Source organism: Aspergillus piperis (assembly GCF_003184755.1).
Source record: "Aspergillus piperis CBS 112811 unplaced genomic scaffold BO85scaffold_12, whole genome shotgun sequence".
Lineage (NCBI taxonomy): Eukaryota > Fungi > Ascomycota > Eurotiomycetes > Eurotiales > Aspergillaceae > Aspergillus > Aspergillus piperis.
In genome coordinates this window covers 760,126-779,427 of record NW_020291602.1, presented here as the reverse complement: position 1 = coordinate 779,427, position 19,302 = coordinate 760,126, and the positions used below count along the sequence as shown (strand labels likewise).

Here is a 19,302-nt window from a genome sequence, read left to right as displayed (position 1 = left end):
TACACCTATATGTGATTGGATCAGCTTTGTTGTAGTCAATCAGTTCATGCCTCAATTCCTGATAAAGAGTGAGTAAGGCACAGCACTATAACGACTTGGTTCCAATCTTAGACACCTTCCTATTTTAAAAGTGCTAGCCGTTATAGTTTGTCCATTTTCACATGAATATCTTGTGCTCACCCTTTGCCTCGCAAGCAGTACTACTAGAAGGTAAAACAACGAGATTTCCATGCCGTAATTAGAGATTGATGTGACTGGACCACAATGAAAATACGGGGGACCCAGCAGTGGCTTAGTATTTAGTAGTATAGGGAAGTATACAGTAAGTAGTAATTCGTGGGGGAAAAACGAACCAACGCCCAAGCGGTGGTGATTGGCCCGTGTGGATAATCTCCGACGCATCACGAGGGATTTCCCCCACACCAATCAGTGACATTTGAGCGGATTCCCATGTGGGACTTCCACAGCTGACTAACCGTCGGCTGGAGGACGATTGGCCACCAATCATAAATCGCGTAATGCCTCCCGAATTGGACACAGAAACGTGGAGTTGCTCCCGATCGGGGAAAGACCGGGATTTTCTCGTTTTTCCCTGGACTGGCGAAATGGAGCTGTGACGGTGCCGGTTGTTTTACTTGAAGTCGGTAGCCTTAGCTTTTTTCGTGTCTGGGGCAAGTTACGTATCATCCCCAGTCATCAGCTGCCATTAATAGTAAGGGGGCATGGAATTGGAATTGGGTCAACTCTTCGACCCCAGAGCCGAATTTCGCTTGATCCATCTATTGCGGGCGATCGAACCTTCCAGCTCCAGTTTCTCCAGCCAACATTCTCCCGCCTTTGCCCCAGTTTCACCTCCCCCTTTTTCTTTGTTCTCGGACTGCTCCGTGCTATCTTTTCAGAACTAACCCGGGGAGGCCGGGGGAGCTGACTTCTTCTCTTAGATTGATAGATGGACAGGAACCTGATCTTTCGCATTCCTTTTCCCCTTACTTAAGATATCATATCATGCGCCCCTCTCCTATCCTTGCCTACTACTTAGTTCAGTTGGAATATCCTGTACGTAATTGGTGGATAGTATGAAAGTGCAACACCCGCACACGTTTCCTAATATCCTATAGAAAGTAAGTAGACATCTTCCCACCATGGAATCACAGATAGAAAAATACTCAGCCACAGTGGCACGCTCCCCACTACTTACTTACCATCCAGCGGATAACCCCAGATCCGGGGAGAGCCTAGGAGCGTCTTGCCTGTTCCGGTAATCATACCTATGAAGGAAGGATACCCTCGATAAGCGGCCCTCACCCCGTAGAGTACAACTGAGGGATATAACTAACATTACATACCAATCCCATGACTCATTCTATACTTCTGTACGGAGTATCCTCACCCGCTCGACTTGAGCAAGGGGGCAGCAGATACATTAAACTGCCGCAGTTGGTCCTCTCTATGTACGCACTCGGACATCTTGCCGAGCAAGCTTGAGCTCGGACATGGCAATCCGAGAGCCATGGCCCTGCTTGCCACCCCACGTTCTTTCATGTCTGCTGCAAGCCACCAGCGGTAACCCGATGGACGGGAGAGGGGAGAAGAGGAGAGAGAAGGCTGGGTAAACTCACAGGCGGAATAAAGGCATCACCACGACGGAAATGAAGTCATACCGTGCGTGGCTAACAAGGTTTAGGCGAGTCCGAGAGAGGTCCGTGTCAGAAGACTTGCGCTGCACGAGGTGGGCCTGACAGATGGAGAAGGAGAGCTGTCGCATGCCCCTCCTGCTACTACTTGATCTGGCCCCGGCTATGGGTGTGAATATTTGATCCCTTAGGGGATTGTTGCAGGATTTGACTCATTGACTGCTCGGAAACTCCCGCATGACTTTGGAAAAAAAAAATGTGATGGCCATTGAAGCTAGTCGATGAACTGCGGACAGTTTGTGTTGGTCTGTCAATTTTTGATGGATGCGGTGCAGATCGCGGGGTAACCCCGCCAGATGTTAGCAGGATTCAAGTTGTAGCTGATGAACAGATACTACTATTCCTCCGGTAAATTTTCGTCCAAGCAACTGATGTTTTACATCTTGTGAGATTATTGGCAGCATTCTCGTATACTGTTGAGTGATTAGCTGATGGCTACTACTCCTTAATCCTACTATAAGCGAGTTGAGATATATATATTCAGTTCCCGACGCCTGGCGTATAGAGTGAACTTAACGTGGCATTGGGACGGAATTGAACCCCTCACTCTAGCAGCAGCCAAGAGCACATCCAAATACTAATACCCGCCTAGTCTTAGTGCATATTACCTGTATTTCTGCTAGTGACTTTCTGTACACGAAGGTGACAAGGCCATTGAAGACTAGATGTAGTAAAGGGAAGGATTTTTTTTTTTTTTTTTTTTTTCGAGGGGATCAAGTATAAACCCGCTCATCCATCTGTTGTTCATCGTCAGTCGTATCCACTACTAAGTACTTATGCTTAGGACTAAACTTCCCAAAGACACATACACTGTATATAATATTAATTCTCAGCATGCCGGGAAATGAAGAATTTACCGATTCTATTGAACGCTCGGCCAAGTCATGACCTGTTATAGAATAGTGGTCATATTGAATGACATGTAAATATGCTTCTTCAGGGTTGATCTAGCGCTCTTCGCTAATGGGCGACTTCCGGCTTCCATAGGTAAGCTCATGGGATGTCCGACAGTTCACAAATATATATAAATCTATACACTTGATGTGTGTGTGTATGTGTGCAAGGTTGTCTGATGCTATAAGAATCACCCTGAATAATAACACACACACACACACACACACACATATATATATATAAACTAGATAATTGAAGGCTGGCCCTTCGTCAGACTACCCGTCTTTCAGAAATCAATAAATTATTCCCATCATTTTAGGTCTGCTGAATTCACCGAGAAGGGTCATCGACTCTGAAGAGCAAGCCATAGTCATGTTCTTCGTTGACTGGGCCGGTCTTTGCAAGATTCTTCCCTAACTTCGATTCGTTCAGCTACGACTACCCGTCCATCATATTCTACGAAGTTGATCCTGACGACCTTGGGAAACTCACTGCCGATTCAGGTGTTACTTCAGTGCCTACCTTCTTCTTCTTCACAGACGGCGCACAACTCAATAACCTCACACCTTCTGTGGTGCCCACCCCCAGGGTATTATCAATAGTATCCATGGCCTCCTGTCTTAAAGGGGTGATAAATGGTTATAAGACTGCAAATGATTACTAGCCTTAAGATAACGGTTTTTAAGGCTTTACATTACACTGCCTTTTTCTCTCCCCTAACGCCATGGCTATTTGGACTCTGTATATCATTATATAGAAACTCTCTAGAGTTAGCATATACAGATTTATCCCTATCATGTGACTGACTTTACAAGAAATATCTTATCGAAGTACCTGTCGGAGACCAGTGTTGTTCGGATTCTATCATTTTCAACTGCTGTAGTTCTTTACTATCTTACGTTAGGGTCTCAGCCCCAGTATGAGCGCCGTTAGTGCCCGTGGAGCTGGCATTAGGAGGGTATTCTAGAAGGTATCCTGAAAGGCACTTAAAATAGACTCAGGAGTAGATGTGGAAAATGGTCTTGGAGGTATCCTGGAAGGATGACAGTCTTGGAAGTGGAATTGAGTACGTGACATTATTTCTTTAGTTTTCTGCCAAATTTAAATAATGTATAGGGCTGATTCTATCTCACGGAATAGAGTCCTAAAGTCCGGCCAGGTGTAGAATCCACATCAAGGCCACCGTTGGATAATGCATGTGTCGACAATTACTTCTCAAGAGCGTACTGTAATAGAGATTTGAAGGGCTATCATAAAAGCATAAACACGTTACATCGATAAATCCGTCATTCATTGATCAAACCAGTCCGTGGGTTCCATGGCCTTCAGCCAAAAACGCCGTCTCGGGGATATCTCAACCAGGAATAGTATGTGCCCAGCCAACAACCATACCAATATACAATAAGCAAATAATCCAGTCAATATCGAGGAAGTTGCAGAATTCACAAAGAGGGAATCAAAATCAAGGGAATAAAAGAAAGAAAACATTATCGTCAAAGCAGAATGAGAGTGCAAGCTTTAAGCACCACCACGGCCCATTCGTTCAATGGATCCCATGATACCACTGCGCCCGGGTGTGGGGAGGGCGATCCCGGACTTACTGCCGCTGTTGCCTCGAGCATGTCTGTTGCCCACTGCTCCGATCCTAGGGATTCTCTTTTCGCCATTGCTCGAGGTGGTACTTGTAGGACGAATGCCACCTGAGGTGCTGCCACGGCTAACGCTCCTCTGGAAGCTCTCAGTGGAAGGTTCCGGGGCGGCCAACACTGGCTCTGGCGACTCAAGCTCTCTGGTGCTCAAAGGCAGAGGGGCGCTCTGTGCTGGGGGCTGGTCCTGCTGGATTGCCAACCATTCGTCCACAGCCGCCACCAATTCGCCTTTCTCTGCTCGCTCCTGCTTCAGCTCCGCGTGCAGGCGCTCGTTGTCTTCTTTCAGTGCCGTAATTTCCTGCTGCAATCCCTTGACCTGTGCCTCCATCACACGCTTCTCTGCTTCGTGCTCCTCCCGCTCCTGTGCGAATAGACTAGGGTCGACTCGTGGGGGCTCTGACACGGCGGCATCTCGCTCTATTCTCAGTCGCTCATTCTCTTCGTTGGCAGCAGTCAGCTTATTCTCGGCTTCACGCACGCGCTTTTCCCAGCGAGCTTCGTAACTCTTTTTCAATGCAGCGACCTTGGTTTCGTGCTTGCTCTTGTAAAGCGTATGAAGCTCACGTGCAACTTTCTCCACGGCGTCTTGCACTTCTTTGGCAGTCTCTTCGGACGTCTTGGTGCGAGACGTATTTTCAGGGGCTGCGTTCCCAGCGGAGGAGGCAGACTGGAGAGCCGAAGCCAACTGACTCTCCAGTTCGACCACTCGGCCCTCCAACTGCTCCCTAGACTTCTCTGCCTCATCCACCTTCCTCGCCAATCGTTCTTTCTCTTGCTCACCCTCGACAATTTCAGCTCTCACTTCTCTAAGGATATCTTCCATTTCTTGGCCCCTCCGCTGCCACTCAGCTTGCTCAAATTCCAGAGATTCCTTGCGCGCAACTTCGTTACGAACTTCTTCTAGAGCCTCCCCTACGCGGCGTTCTGCGTCTGCAACTGCCTGCTTGAGACTGGCAACCTCCGCTTCCTTCCCGCTGAGAGTGGCCTTGAGGGAAGAGATCTCGGAGAGGAAGCCGGATTTCAGAGTCTCAAGCTCCCGGGGAGTGACCGTTGGAATTGACCGAGGAGTAGGCACAGAAGGGATGTCAAAGTCCAAAAGGGAAGCCTTTGCAGGTGATCTTACGGAGTCTCTGGCGGTCCTCAAGGGAGATCGGCGGGAAGGAGAGTAGCGCTCATTCTGTACACTATAACGCTGACGGGGGTAAATGCTTGGCTGATCGGTCAGATCAAGCAGGTTAGTCGTATCATGTATGCTTCTTGATTCTCGCTTTCGTGGTGCAGGGGATGCAAGAGGGGTTCCCATATTGTTGAGAATGCTTCGTCGAGGTGACCTCCTTGCGGGGGAAGGACTGGCCAATTCCGCGTCGCCTAGATGAGGTCGTGATGTCTTGTAAGGCGAATCAGTTCGAAGTCGTGCGAAAGTGGTCATATCTGGAATAGCGGAGAATGTGCTGAGGCGTGTCTCATCCATAGATTCGTTAAAGTCATCCGTCATAGCGTCGTCTGCTTCCTGCAAGTCAAGGTTCTCATCCATTTCTTGGGAGCTGTCCTTATCATTCTCATGGAGGACAGTGCTCATGCCTTCGTTGTTATTTTCCTCCACCATGCTATTCACAACTTCCTGGCCAGCACCTTCTTCCAGGTCGTGATCAGCAACGAAGTCAACGTCCTCATCAGCGTAGACATTGATATCTGGAGAGCTTCTCGGACCAGTACCCTTCTTGTATCTATCATTTGGGGTCTCATCACCATCTGTACCGTCAGGGACTTGCTCGTAGGAGCGCTTTCTAGGCGTCATGGAGTGGTCACCGATGCCCCCTGAAGACATGCGCCGATTGAGGGCCCGCAGTCTCTGGAAGTCCACAGTCTCTTCTCTTGCATTGAACTGGAACGGCGAGCTAGGTGCTGGCATCACTGATTCAATATCATCGTTGTCCAAAACCTGATCGTCGTGCGATTCGTAGACATCGTGCTCAGGGATGGGATCTTCTTCTTGGACTTCTGTAGACACTTTGAAGGGGCTCGATATGGGATCCTCAGGCGCATCCATATCGTCCTCCTCTACAGCAAAAGCAGGTTTGCCATAGCTCGGCGAGAAGGCTCGAGAGTTCTGGCGCGAGGGTGTCAAGGAGGATAACGGGGTAGACATGGTGACGGTGGGTAAAGTATCTCTCTTGAGGGAGACGAGATTGGAGATCTCGATAGTGTGGACTAGCGTCCCAACACCAATCGATGGGAAAGGGTATGGAGCAGTCCCAGAGTTCGTGGGGAGGGACAACAATGCGGAGTTTGTGATGAGGTTCGAGGCGGCGTTTATTATGATGATGATTATTTTCGGCCCGTTGCCAGGATGTCGCGGTAAACAAAACTAACCCTAATAGGGACTAGCGTTGCGTTAGTGAGGTGGTGGTAATCGGCCAAAAACCCTGGATTTCTCACCGCCCTGCGATGGGGGCAGCCAAAACTCGTCCTACCGCCTTTGTTTGCATCATCGACAGTCGAGTACAGGACCCCAGACGGACGCAAATGCTAAACGGATGTGTACGTTTGATCAAGTTTATATGCAGTATATGATTTGTTATTATTTCGTTCTATATACAGTGATAGACTCCGGGACACCTTTTGAGCGCTAGAATGCAGCACAGCGAATCATGAACATTTTCGATAACAACGATATCATGGTCTCATAGTATGCAAGATAGAACGCATAGCTCGCACGCGAATAAGTCTCATGAATGAGTCCTACCGTTGCCTTCAAACAATAGTCCTCCTATACATGGCCAGTCCCATCGCCATCAACGTCTGTCACAATGATATGGACAGTCTCATCTTTGACTGGCGTGGCATGAGACGCATAGTGGCAATGCGCAGCTGGCTGAACCGTGATAGAGGCATGTTTCTTTTGTTCAATGAAGAAGAGCTGCACAGCGCCAATGGCTGCGACAAAAGTGCTTCCCCACCAGGCCAGGGCCGTGAAATCGATCTTGGAACCCGTACTGTACAAGAAGCCTGCAATCGGTGGAGCCATCGTGCGTGAGAAGGCGCCAGCCGAGGCCGCGAGGCCATTGATCTTGCCGAGAACGGAATCGGAGGGACTGGCCTGTTTGATGAGAATAAGAAGGACGGGGTAATCGATGATGGAGAGGATGTTGCGGACAACCAAGCAGGTGTAGATGCCGAAGATCACATGTTGGCTGGGAACGAAGATAAGGAAGGGTACGATAAAATAGGCTAGCGGATGAAGAATGGTGACGACAACAAAGAGCCGCCAGACACCCAGGCGCTGAGCCAGGAAAGGGAAGATAAGGCTCTGGATGACAAGTGCAATTATGCCATCACTTGACATGATCAGCCCAACGGTTCGAGTTGAGAGGCCGACCCCGCCCGGAAAACGGAACGCCGAATTCGACGACATGGCGATGCTGCTGGCATTCTTGTCTTGCAAGAAAATGGGCAACAGGTGGTCATACGTCATCGAGTGGTAAGTGAAGATTGCCAAGGCGATGATGAGCATGGTCACTCGCCATGTGAAAATAGTCGGCTTCTGCGGAGTGGATTCGGGCTTCGAACCATCGACGTACACTGTCCAATCTTCATCTTCATGGAGATGGACTTGGTTGAAAGTACCGTAGGACTCTGCACGTAAATCTGCGCCTGCGTTGGCGGTAGCTCCTGCAGTTGCAAGTAGAGGACGCTCCACGGAAGGATGATCCAGGTCATCTGGCCTACTGCACGGTTGCATATCGGGATGCGTCTCCTCGAGCAAGATCCAGCTGGAGATGATGCTGCAGAGAAGTAATCCGGAGCAGACGAGATTAGGCAGAAGGTAAGGGAATTTGCCAAATAGGCCATTCATAGAGAACAGGGAGGGGAAACTTTCAGCAGGCTTTGCCAGCAAACCTCCAATCGCTATTGGATGAACCCATTAACATCTGTGTCCATTTGTACCTTGAAATTTTCCAGCACACTTACCTGGCCCGATAATCGTACCGATAGACCACACGAAAGGCATCACAGCGTAAGCGCGGGCTATAGGTGCGCACAGTCAGCAGCAGCTCCAACTAACAGTTTACCGCCACGACCAGGGAATACGAGGATCTTCTTACGTTCATGCTCTGGATTCTTGACCAATTCACCGACCATGGTCTGGATCACACCGATGTTCCCGTTTAAAATTCCACCAAGGGCCCGTCCGAAGAGGGCCACCCAGAAATTAGAGGAGAAACCCACGATGAGGAGGGATAGCATCGTGCCAAAGCAGCCGGAGATGAGAACAGGTTTGCGGCCGACACGGTCTGAAAGACCGCCCCAAAACATACCGGTGAGGGCTTCACAAAGGGAGAATGCAGAGACAAGAATACCGGCATAGAAAGAGGCGCTGCTGGCATCAGCCACATGGAAGTCCCTGACCATTACCCATGAGTATGGGAAAATGGAAGTCAAGGCAATTGGCTCTGCGACGCGGCATATTGCTACCCAGGACCAGACGTTAGCATAGCAAAGACAGCAAAAAGACAAGGGGTCTGCATACATAGAAGGAAGAGCTGAACGGTGGGAAACTTATGGTCCGAGGCGGTTGGTCTTTGCTGCAGTGTTAATACCATCTTCTGTACAAAAAACCAAGTTTCTTACGGCAAGCCCTCCGCAAAACAATAAAATCCTTGCTACTGATCCTCCTCTTGGAATGTGCTGGTTTGCCTCAGATTTGAGAGTGCAGATCGAGAATTGTTGGGAAGTGCCGAACGCAAAGAACACCACCCAACTGTCGATAGACTGGTAATGAGTTCGTTCGTTCTCGATCCGACGAAACCAACTGAATGCTTTCGCTCTGGGTCAAAAAAAAAAGGTGACGCAGTAGCAGGAAGGGAAGCAGAGACTGGAGGATTCTGAAGAGATCGGTGGCCAAGTGTCTCAGCTTGAAGAAAGAGCAGCGGATTAAAGAGCGAAAGAGAGAGCGGGAAGCTGGAAAGAAGAAAGAAAGGGAACGGCAATAAAAAAGGCGACGGTGGAGAAGTGGAGACAGTGAAAAGGCAGGTTGACTGGTTCTCGGAACCAAAGGGTAGTCATTTTCTTGCAGAAAAGACAAGAGAGGGGATTTGAATGTGTGGGTGTATGAAGTAAGGTACAACAAGTCTTTCTTAGTAGTGGCCTGCTAAGAGTAGCGGGCGCCACCTGACAGGACGCGGGTTCGTCCAAGTGATGCGGTTCCAGGGTCAATCGTGGTCGAATTGTATGGAACCCCCCTTCTTATCCGACTTTCTTGATTTGCCAACCAAACTTTCCCCTGTTGTGAAAATTTTCAGCTTTCCAATAAGCGGTGCTCTTTTCCCGCCAGGGAACATTGGCTTTTCTATAAGGGCGCATAGTGCACAGAATCTGTTGTATCACCGGCACAATTTAGGTTCAGTCGAGCCCCAGGGGCCGGAGCTGCAACCGGAATTTCCTTGGATGTCCACATACATACATGCCAGTATCCATAGACGGCTGTCATATTCTATTTATTACCAGTAGAAGTATATTGGGGGGATGGATGGTGCTACATTCCTTTGTAGGGACTGGTTTCCGGCTTCCGAGGGCAGGAAAGCTTGCAGGTGGCGAGCATGCCGGTCAATCACACAAATGGTATGTTTGCAGAAATTTATGATTATTGTAAAAATCTCCCCGCAATCCGCAGGGATATGAATCTCTCTTGTAGTTACTACGTCCGTAGTCTCTAGATAGTTATAGTAAAGAGTTAGTTCAGTTAACTAACTAGTGAGTGCGACTAAAAATTCCCACTAACCGATTTCGTATCCACTGTTGGGCCACTTCAACCCGGGGCGCCCCGCAACCCCCGACAAGCAGCAAATACGTACACCAATCACACCCCATCTTCCCCCTCGAACTCGATGAATTGATAAACTACTAGTACTTCAGAGTTCAGACACTGCAGGTGCCATGTACAGCTAGGTTAACCATCTGGCTTGTGTCAGACTTTACGATCAACTTCCGCTATCCGGAAGCTGCTACCCACTCATGACTGAATCCGGTCATGTTGCCTGGAACAAGACAAAGCTTCATCTGAAGACCCCGGACAGGCCAGCCACAGTACATGATCTTGTGTGGAGTAGATTGGCATAACACTACTTATGCAATTGTGTCGTCGATTGCATGGTCTAGACCGTGAACCTTGCCACTTTGTCTGGATTTCATGCCAGATGTTGTCACCAGAGGTTAACTATTGAAAGACAGGATGGACATACTACTTGTCTTACATCCCTGCAACATATCCTAGCCATAAAGTGTTTCGAATGATTGAGAATAATGGATACTATGGTAAGTGAAAGGCATAGATCGATCTCGAATATCAGTCCTATCTTTACAGATATGTCGACGGGAGTAGCTCTTGTTCGTATATGGGATATGAAAGTAACACTGAAACTGCCCTGAATTTACAAGAAGGTTGTATTTACAATCAGACAACTAAGTAGCAACTCTTCGGGTAACAAGTTGTGAAATATTGCTTGGAAGTGGGAGGGCACCGGCCGATCTGTACAATTTGCCATGGTATGCCCACCATAAAAGGGAAAGATGATCTTTCTGAGACGACAATTGTGAGCTGTTATGCTCATGTGTTGTTATGCCAAGACATGCATTCGGTAGCACGTGTCAAACCACATGTCGAGCGTGAGTCGTGCTCCGACCCTGATGATCGTTCGAGACGTCGAATCATTTTACCCCTGGTGCCGCAGATGGCCGGCTTCGATGGCCTCGAGCGACTGGACTGGGTCTCCCGGTAAAAAGGTACCGGACTATGATTGTGTATAATCTGGATATGACATGTGTCCCTAACGACCAGCATTTTCGGACACTGGGATATATAACCGCCGCTCTCTCGCAGCCTTTAGAACGAGTCAGCGCTTCCGTAAAAGAAAGCCGTGGACCTGATGAATAAGATACCTCGAGCCACTTCTCTACCCAAGGCTTAAGTGTCGCCCAGGCAAGCAGACTGCCAGTAGCAATGATAAACATGAATACAATGGCTTGGTCTTTCCGGGAGTCTCTCTCTGAAGTACAGACGACATGTTAGCAGAGCACGAACACTGGCGAGTGACTTGGGGGGAGGAGGGGAAATCATACGGAAACAGGTGGTAAAGACATCATCTTCCTTAGCACCATGACAGGTGGGCAAGTCATAGTCCAAGCAGAACTTCCGGTTACAATCGTTGCAGTTCAAAGAGCGATAATTCTTCGCTCTTGTATCCAAAATAGCGGTATCATCGCTGCGACGAAGGAAATGGGAGACACCGTTCAAGGCCGATGTCGATTCGGAAGAGTCGGGATCGAGAGGGATAATCGTACTATTGGAAAAGCAGGTGCACTTGCAGAATGACGCGGGGGCTGCGTTCTGACTATTAGCCTCTCTTTTCCTGACAGTAAAAGCGGAGCCAGCATCGAACACCAGACGATCGGGGGGTGACTTACAGGAAGCCACCGCAAAAGAAGTCCAGAGTAGAAAAGCAGAGAAAAGAAACAGCACCCTAGAGGCGCTATGCCGTAGTACCATGGCTGGCGAATTCGCTGTGAGAGGGGTGGTTATCTTATCCCCTTGGATCAAGAGTTGACGTGTCGGTCTTCATTGCTGCCGCGGAGATGATGGTTTATTGGCGCCTGAAGGCGGAAAGGCCAGACCTCCGATCCATCCCCGAATTCTTGGTACCACGTGATCTACAAGTCCTCAATTGAAGACACCAGAGTATCAAAAGCTAACAATAAACCATACCATCGATTGTACGGATAGTCCACGACCATTCCTGTAACTTGCTCCCCTAGCGTGCAGCCTACGCTCGAATCCAGAATTACAGGTTGTGAGACGAAGTTGAAAGTGACGCTTGCCTGGGCAAGCATGCCAATTATGCAATATCTAATGTCAAAGCTATTTGCAAGATTCATGCGGTAAGCATCGTCTTCTAAGATTTTCCTTTCATCCCCTTGCTGCGGTTCTCCCTCTGCCTTTGCTCCTTAGCAGCCTCACGTCGTCTCCTCTTCCAAGCGCGATTGTTATCTCCCCGATTTTCCCAGAACCATTTGGTAAAGTCTGAGTCTTCCTTCGGCCCAGGCGCGGATTTGGGTACTGGAGTATTCAGGTGCGTCTCATCATCTATATCCATAGGATCAGGCCGTCCCGCAGTCTTCCAGTTAATTCCCCGACCCATCAAAGCCGTGTCGGGGGTCGGAGCAGCGCTTCTCAATCCTCGGTCTTGCAGATCCCTCTTGGTGAAAGGCGTCTGCGGTTCGGCCGGCTTGACTTCTGCTTCATCTTCCGATTCTAAATCGTCTTGCGCAAAGAAACTGAACGGCGCATCCCCCTCTGTTTCAGGCTTCGCTTCAGGTGCACCCGGCGGGGGTCTCTTAAAAAGTGCCTCCAGTGGGTGGACAGTTTGAGAGGGCGGTGGGTTATCATTCACGTTTGATGATGCACTTTGATCCACGGCGGGCTTTGATTCGGAAGCCACTTTCTCTTGCTCGCGCTTATTTGACCGAACTGATGTATCATCATCGCTGCTGGATGAATCGATCGACTCACCCGTTGAAGCAGTTGAATCCTGATCGCTTTCGGAGTCTGTAGAATCTTCCTCAGAGGAACTCTCCCCACTAGACGAGGTCCAGTCTTCTGATTCCTCATCGGACTTTACTTCCTCGACGGCCTTTTTCTTTTGACCTGTGGCCTTCTTGGGAGGGGAAGACTCATCCCTCACAACCTTTGCCGCCTTTCGCTTCTCCTTGGCTCCGGCTACCTGTCCCGGTCTATACTTATCGCTTCTTATCCGATCGCTGGCCGTCTCTTTCACATTCCCTGCTTCATCTACCCAGCCCTTACCCTCCTCGAATCCAACTGTTGGGGCTGATTGCTCCTCCCCAGAACGTAGGAAACTCGGATGTGTAACGGTTTTGGAGAACTCATGAACCACCGTTTCCTGCGCAGATTTCTTGCTCTTCTTTTTGGACTTTGTCTCTGTAGCCTCGTCGGCGGAGGCCTTATTGGGTGGTAGCTTTGTTCGGAACAGACATTCGGCCTTTTCGGTGTACTTGGACTTGGCCTGCGACTTTGCGGACTTTTCGTCCTTACTTTTCTTCTTCTTCTTCTCTTCCTTGCGCCTTTCCTGCTTCGAATCTGCCGACTCGGTCCAGCCCCTCTTTACTTGGCGATCCTTCGGGAGCTCATAGCCATCCAGAATTTCCTCGCCCGCTTTCAGCTTCTTGGATTTCTTCGAAGACTTTTTATCGGCTGATGACTTCTGGGGAGCAGTGTCGACTTCCTCTTCTTCATCTCTTGACCTCTTCTTTGGGCGAGCGGTATCGACCTTGAACTTCTTGCCCTTGAGAATGGAACCGTTCAGCTTCTTTTTGATTTTGTCGGCTTCCATGGTTGGCAGGGTCACGTAGCCGTAGTTGTTTTCGGGGAAGGTTGGGATGCAATGGAAGGAGATTTCCGTAGCTAGGGCTTTGATCGATGCAGGGAGCACGGCCGGTAGAAGATCGGGGGTGAATGGAGTGATATGCAGGCGCTTCGTATCGGACGGTGTGGTCGTCATTTGCCCAATCGATCGATAGATAGATACCTGAGTACGGTAGCAGTGCAGGTGACGGCGAAGAGATCGGAGGAAAAAAATGCGCGTAGGTCAGTCACAAGCGCATTCAGCCTAACGACTGTCTTTGACACTCGGTGAGAAATCAAATCCAAGTAGAATAAGAAAAAAAAAGAGGATTTTCTGGAAATTGGTCAGATGGGCTTCCAACGAAGCATCAAGCAGACCCTATTGGAATAGTAGTTATTCGAGACCGAAAAAATAACGATAGGATCAGTTATTGGCCGAGGGATTTTCCGGGCCGCCAAGACCGGGTATGGAGATGTGGCGCAGGCCTGCCATTCTCAGCCACAGGCCTCTTGTGTCCTCGCCGCATGGATTTGAGTTGGCATGGCATGGCATGGCATGACTCTACCATGGTGACAAGAAAGTACGGTGTGTGGAAAAAGGAAAGATAAAAAATTTGTGCAGGGAGAACTCAGCAACAAATGGAAGAATGATTGATGTAAGACTCGATGTATCCATTGGAACGAGATGCAAGTTGCAACAGCAATAAATGGGTTTCAGCCTCCATTACAATGTAACAGTCGGGCCGATACTCAGCCGCGGCATGATTTGGCGGGTGAAAAGTGGATCCGGAGGGAATGATCAGGTAATCTTTCGTACGGCACCAGACCCGACCCGGCCTGCTTTTTACCAGCTGGTAACTGTTGTAATCCCCGTAAAACTGACTGGAACTGAACAGTAAACTGCCATTGATCTTCTGCCCTTTTCCCTTTTCTCTTCTTCCCCCTTTGAAACTTATTTTCTTCTTCCTCTTCATCGCTTAACTACTTAAGTAGGTTTGTCAATCGTCACTCTTCCTCAATATCCAAAAGTAGTCTTTGCTACGAAGATCCTTTCCCCCTACATTACTCCTCCTCCTTCAACACACCCACACCCACATATCCCCCCCCCTGATCCGGCCCCATACCAAGTCTTCCCGCGGCTAACTAAAGCCCGCACGTCTGATCTCATCGCCGCTTCCAGCTTCGACCTCAGTCGCTCACATGGCCACTCGGATTCCTTAGCATCATCTCTTTTCCATCCCCCTCCCCGCCCTACCAACTGAGGGTCCTCTAAAGTGTGCTCCACCTTTTCCTTCCCTTCACTTATTATTTTTGGATCCTCATTTTCTTTCTTCCTGTGTTTCGGGGCGTTCGTTCTTCAGACCATCGCTAGTCCCTTTCCTCCTCTCATTACCGGACGGGAACCTCGCTCGCTCCCTTCTCCGCTTTCTTATCCGGACCGCCTCTTGCCAATCTCACCGTCGACTCTAACCCGTCCTTATCCAGTCATCCAACCCTACTATTGTCGGCTTACACGTCGGTCCCCATTCTCGTTCGAGATGGGCAATTCTCAGGCAAAAGAGAGCCGGCCGCTTGCTTCGTCCAGTCGCCGCAGTCATCACCATGGCCCATATGGTGACCGCCACCATGGTGATGGTTCCAGGTCGAATCGGGGTAGCCGGCCCGATCTGTCCCTGCTCGGAATTGGCGGAAGTTCAGAGCGAGATTTGGCCACGCTCGAACATCGACGAGAAACAAGGCAGGAACGAGAGGCTCGCCGGCTAGAGAAAGAGCGGGTAGCTCGGCTCAAGGAGCGGGAGCGTAGTATGAGAGAAGAACATGTGGATGGCGGTTATCTGGTAACCCAGGGTGTCTATACGGGCCCAGAGGATTTCAACAAGGCTGTGGTGCGACAGCTAATGGTAAGCTTGCCGCGCTGCCAAATCTGGCCTTGGAGAACCCAAAGCCGATGCTGACTATTTCTCTATAGATCGAACGACGACTTGCGCCGTTTTGGAGAGGACTGAATGACTTCTCGGACTCGTGGACAGAGCACCAGCTTATGGCTGCGGCGCGTGGGCTTCCCATTCCCCCTCCCGACGAGATCCCCCCTGAGCTGGAATATAAGAACCCACCCAAGGCCACGGAAGACACAAAGGAGGCTTCGGACTCAGCCGCAGTGCAATATTTGATGGTCCCCATAACGTCAAGATCGCAGTCATACGGATCCGATGCTTCCCAGTCTTCCACGCCCGCACATTCCCTCCCCTCCCCAACATCTCCTATCGCGTCCGGCACATCGAGCTCACCACTGTTTAGAGCGCGAGCCAAGACTCTTGCGTCGCTAACCACGCCGAAGCATGGAATCCAGTCTGATGCGGCTTCACGTGAAATGCAGTTGCCTCGTGACCCGTTTGTGAACGGACAACCCATTGAAGCATACCTATATAAGGACGCGGCGGAATGTCCTATCTGTTTTCTGTACTATCCTCCGTATCTCAATCGGACGAGGTGTTGCGACCAGCCAATATGCTCCGAATGTTTTGTTCAGATTAAACGTCCCGACCCTCATCCGCCGGAGCATGGGGATTCTAACCCAGATTCTGCTCCAGCTGAGGGTGGTGAACAAGCCGAAAGCCAAGACTGCCAGCTAGTATCGGAACCCTCGGCGTGTCCATTCTGTGTCCAGCCGGAGTTTGGGGTGACATATGCGCCCCCGCCGTTCCGGAGAGGGCTAGCGTACGCTTCTGATCCGAGCTCGCGCCCCAATGTGGCCTCTCCACTGTCTTCCACATCCTCCCTATCCTCCGGGAACACCCCCACCACCGGTCGTCGACGCGCGACCTCGTTATCTGCAAACGATCCAACTGTGATCACTACCGATAGGATTCGTCCCGACTGGGCTCAGAAGCTTGCCAATGCTCGAGCTCATGCGGCGCGGCGGTCGGCAGCAGCAACTGCCCTTCATACTGCAGCTTACTTGATGCACTCTAACGGCGCTGGAAATGATTCCCGGATTGGCCTGGGAAGAAGGAGTGTCATGCGGAGAAACGGCGCGCCCGAAGCCCAGAATTCCAATGCGCGCACCGGATCCCCGGCGCTGCAGGCGCTGGCGTTCCTCACGGATAGGCGTGGAGCTGGCCACGAGGCCGACTCGGCGGAAGAAGGGTCCGGTAACATCGCGCCACCTCGCCAGAGCTCGAGGCGGAATCGCATAGACGATCTGGAAGAGATGATGATGATGGAGGCGATCCGACTAAGTCTAGCGAGCGAGGAAGAACGGCGCAAGAGAGAGGAGAAAGAGGCCAAGAAAGAGGCCAAAAGAAAGGAGAAGGAAGCCAAGAAGGCAGAAAAGGTTGCGCGCAAAACCGGACTCACCAGTCACAATGCGAGCAGCTCCGCCTTGGATGTGCCTCCGGATGCGCGGCTGGGTAGGGTTACCAGCAGTTCCTCTTCCATTGCGGCTGAGGAGCTTGTATCAGCCGGCAAGGGTAAGGAGGTAGACCGCTCTGAACCAGCTGGTGGCTCTGCCGCTGAAGCCAGTGCTGCGGCCGAGGAAGTGCAGCCCGCGGCAACATCGGCAAGCGCGGCCGACCAAGCGCCGAGTATGTCACCTCCATCAGTTGTCCAGTCGTCTTTCAAAGATGTCACGAGGCCTTCGCATCTTCGGCATGTTTCCAGCGCATCGTCATCGTTCTCCTCGCTGGTCGAATCGATGTCGGAAGACCATGCGGGCTCGGCTGAGGGAGCAGGCTCCTTTGCAGAGCCCCTTTACAACTTTCGCAGCTTGGCAGCCGTGATTGGGGATGAAGAGAAGGGCGATGAGGCACCCGAGCATGTTGAAGAGACCCCGTCCAAGCCGAATGTGGAGGGATCAGCCTCGCAGCCGGTGGCAGAGGCATCCGTTGCTGAACCCACAACCACCACCGAGGCTAAGGTACCCATGGAGGAGCAGCGCGACAGGCTGATACCGAAAGAGCTGGAGACTCAATCCGTCGAGATTACGAGTGCCACACATGATACGGAGACTACGTCGTGAAGCTGCCAACGCTACGTTTTTAAACTAAGGCGAGTTGGAGGGCCTGATGATGATACGCTCCTTTAACCCTTTGTGTTCCTTCTCCCCCCACCCTTTCTTTCCTTCTTCTCCTTGGTTTGTGATGACCCTGGGACGCATATGGTATCTTTCCTTATATACATACAGTTGCATAGATTTCGTCTGAGCCACCATTCTCTGGGTTTTTTTCATTTTATTCTCTATGTTGAGGATTCATGCGCGTGAGTTAGTGAGATGATGCGCCTTTTTCTTTCCTATGTATGCGAGCGTGCGGGAGTTGAACAGGCGGATGTGGATGTCATTCAATCTATCAATCAATCGCTGCTTGAGCATGTTGTTTTTCGGGGCACCAGATTGCGATGGTGATTGGTAGCTGGAATGGGATAGATCGATTTAACTCAGTGTTGGAAATACTGCGGGGATGATTTGACCGAATCTGTCCCTCTTTTGTTGGCTATCCTATACTTCCTGGTCCCTTTTTATTCTTCTTTCTGTAGGCGATAGATATCTATTCATCTATCTACTAATAGCCAGTGACCCTGACGGAGGGGATCATCGGCGGGATCGGAAGTGCGATCTCGTTTCAGCCACGCGACGGGCTCCACTGACCCTGGCAGGAAATGAGCCGACCAGCATCCTTTCATTCTTGCATTTCAATCTATTCCAATCATTCTGTTGTTATCCCAGGGAAATGGGGAACATACCAAGCATTGTCAACATGGAAGTGCATGAACTTTTCCCATGATCACGACCACTGCTGCTGCTGCTGCTGCTGCTGCTGGGCAAAGGACGACATGTTTCTTGAAATCCTGGCCTGTCCAATGGATTAGCGCCTCAACAGGGTCCAGTTATATCCATCGGCCCTCCAGCGCATCCTCCACTTCTCTCGTCATCGCCGATCTTCCCTCGCGGCTTTGCCGGCTGCCTTTTCAGTCCCAGTCATCGGCTTCTCTTGAGTCTGCTGCTGCAAAGTCGCCTTGCACGGCCTATCCCCGGCATGACAGCAGGCCAAAGTCACTCCGAGATGCATATCTGCATCTTTCATGGGGCTAAAACGAGAGACGATGTTCGGGAAGTTCACGAAAAAGGCAACAACAGGATGCCGAACGGACGCTATCGACCACTAGTATTCATCCCGAATCATGCTCAACCTTCAGTAGTTCAGCTCGCTTGGCGATTGACCTTTCATTTCACAAGGGCCCTGTTAAAGTTTTGAAGTCGATCAGAAGGCACCCACCCAGGTGCGATCTATCTATCCATCCCTCCTCTCTTTCTTTTTTTTATTTTTCTCCCTCAGCTGTTTCCCCACCCCACTTTTCCCTCGATGACGCTCATTCATTCATGATGCATCATCGTCATTATCCACGGGTGGAGCTCATCCATGGTTCAGCTCGGATTTCCTGTTGCGCGTTCCTGGATTGAGGACAAGCCGGATTTATCTTTTCACATATCCACTTTTTCGGTCCCCCCTGATGATTAGTTAGTTGACACTAAATACTTCCTACTGGTCTTTTTTCCCTTGAATGTCTTGTTTTAGCGCCTGTTCTAGGTTGGATTCGAGTTTTTTCATTTCATTTTCCCTCCAGTTTTTTTTTTTTTTTTTTTTTTTTT

The 19,302-nt window shown here is 50.1% G+C and overlaps 6 protein-coding genes across 6 annotated transcripts in view; 2 read left to right on the top strand and 4 right to left on the bottom strand.

The window, feature by feature from the left end:
- Window positions 1-3,638: 3,638 nt before the first annotated feature.
- BO85DRAFT_450614 (uncharacterized protein) lies at window positions 3,639-6,543 on the bottom strand. The gene has a single exon (XM_025660419.1). The coding sequence runs from the start codon at window positions 6,384-6,386 to the stop codon at window positions 4,107-4,109; it is 2,280 nt and encodes a 759-aa protein (XP_025514511.1). The 5' UTR covers window positions 6,387-6,543; the 3' UTR covers window positions 3,639-4,106.
- Window positions 6,544-6,796: 253 nt separating this feature from the next.
- Window positions 6,797-9,331, bottom strand: BO85DRAFT_399999 (MFS transporter). Its single transcript, XM_025657112.1, has 4 exons — window positions 8,769-9,331; window positions 8,344-8,709; window positions 8,210-8,266; window positions 6,797-8,146 (listed from the first exon to the last, which is right to left on the bottom strand). The coding sequence occupies exons 1-4, from the start codon at window positions 8,839-8,841 to the stop codon at window positions 7,008-7,010; spliced, it is 1,635 nt and encodes a 544-aa protein (XP_025514510.1). The 5' UTR covers window positions 8,842-9,331; the 3' UTR covers window positions 6,797-7,007.
- Window positions 9,332-11,040: 1,709 nt separating this feature from the next.
- BO85DRAFT_54071 (uncharacterized protein) lies at window positions 11,041-11,911 on the bottom strand. Its single transcript, XM_025665470.1, has 4 exons — window positions 11,702-11,911; window positions 11,357-11,617; window positions 11,177-11,283; window positions 11,041-11,118 (listed from the first exon to the last, which is right to left on the bottom strand). Exons 1-4 carry the CDS (start codon window positions 11,781-11,783, stop codon window positions 11,065-11,067), a joined length of 504 nt encoding a protein of 167 aa, XP_025514509.1. The 5' UTR covers window positions 11,784-11,911; the 3' UTR covers window positions 11,041-11,064.
- A 95-nt stretch (window positions 11,912-12,006) lies between these two features.
- BO85DRAFT_54075 (uncharacterized protein) lies at window positions 12,007-13,981 on the bottom strand. The gene has a single exon (XM_025665471.1). It carries the CDS (start codon window positions 13,810-13,812, stop codon window positions 12,187-12,189), a length of 1,626 nt encoding a protein of 541 aa, XP_025514508.1. The 5' UTR covers window positions 13,813-13,981; the 3' UTR covers window positions 12,007-12,186.
- A 930-nt stretch (window positions 13,982-14,911) lies between these two features.
- On the top strand, window positions 14,912-18,053 carry sip5 (Sip5p). The gene is made up of 2 exons (XM_025665468.1): window positions 14,912-15,556; window positions 15,625-18,053. Exons 1-2 carry the CDS (start codon window positions 15,194-15,196, stop codon window positions 17,671-17,673), a joined length of 2,412 nt encoding a protein of 803 aa, XP_025514507.1. The 5' UTR covers window positions 14,912-15,193; the 3' UTR covers window positions 17,674-18,053.
- A 1,224-nt stretch (window positions 18,054-19,277) lies between these two features.
- BO85DRAFT_478926 (uncharacterized protein) overlaps window positions 19,278-19,302 on the top strand; it is a 1,482-nt gene continuing 1,457 nt past the window's right edge. Inside the window, exon 1 of the mRNA XM_025662921.1 lies at window positions 19,278-19,302. This exon is cut by the window's right edge and continues 1,457 nt beyond it. The gene's annotated coding sequence lies outside the window, so the exon portion shown is untranslated.

Bases quoted from the DNA above. Each gene is read 5' to 3' on its own strand.
- BO85DRAFT_54071 (XM_025665470.1), bottom strand. From the start codon at position 11,783: ATGGTACTACGGCATAGCGCCTCTAGGGTGCTGTTTCTTTTCTCTGCT. The intron at 11,284-11,356 runs GTATGATTTCCC...TCTGTACTTCAG, and splicing joins TGTCTTTACCACCTGTTTCC to AGAGAGACTCCCGGAAAGAC. The intron at 11,119-11,176 runs GTATCTTATTCA...CTCGTTCTAAAG, and splicing joins GGGTAGAGAAGTGGCTCGAG to GCTGCGAGAGAGCGGCGGTT.
- BO85DRAFT_54075 (XM_025665471.1), bottom strand. From the start codon at position 13,812: ATGACGACCACACCGTCCGATACGAAGCGCCTGCATATCACTCCATTC.
- sip5 (XM_025665468.1), top strand. From the start codon at position 15,194: ATGGGCAATTCTCAGGCAAAAGAGAGCCGGCCGCTTGCTTCGTCCAGT. The intron at 15,557-15,624 runs GTAAGCTTGCCG...ATTTCTCTATAG, and splicing joins CTGTGGTGCGACAGCTAATG to ATCGAACGACGACTTGCGCC.
- BO85DRAFT_399999 (XM_025657112.1), bottom strand. From the start codon at position 8,841: ATGGTATTAACACTGCAGCAAAGACCAACCGCCTCGGACCATAAGTTT. The intron at 8,710-8,768 runs GTATGCAGACCC...GGTCCTGGGTAG, and splicing joins CGTTCAGCTCTTCCTTCTAT to CAATATGCCGCGTCGCAGAG. The intron at 8,147-8,209 runs GTAAGTGTGCTG...TTCATCCAATAG, and splicing joins CGGTACGATTATCGGGCCAG to CGATTGGAGGTTTGCTGGCA.
- BO85DRAFT_450614 (XM_025660419.1), bottom strand. From the start codon at position 6,386: ATGTCTACCCCGTTATCCTCCTTGACACCCTCGCGCCAGAACTCTCGA.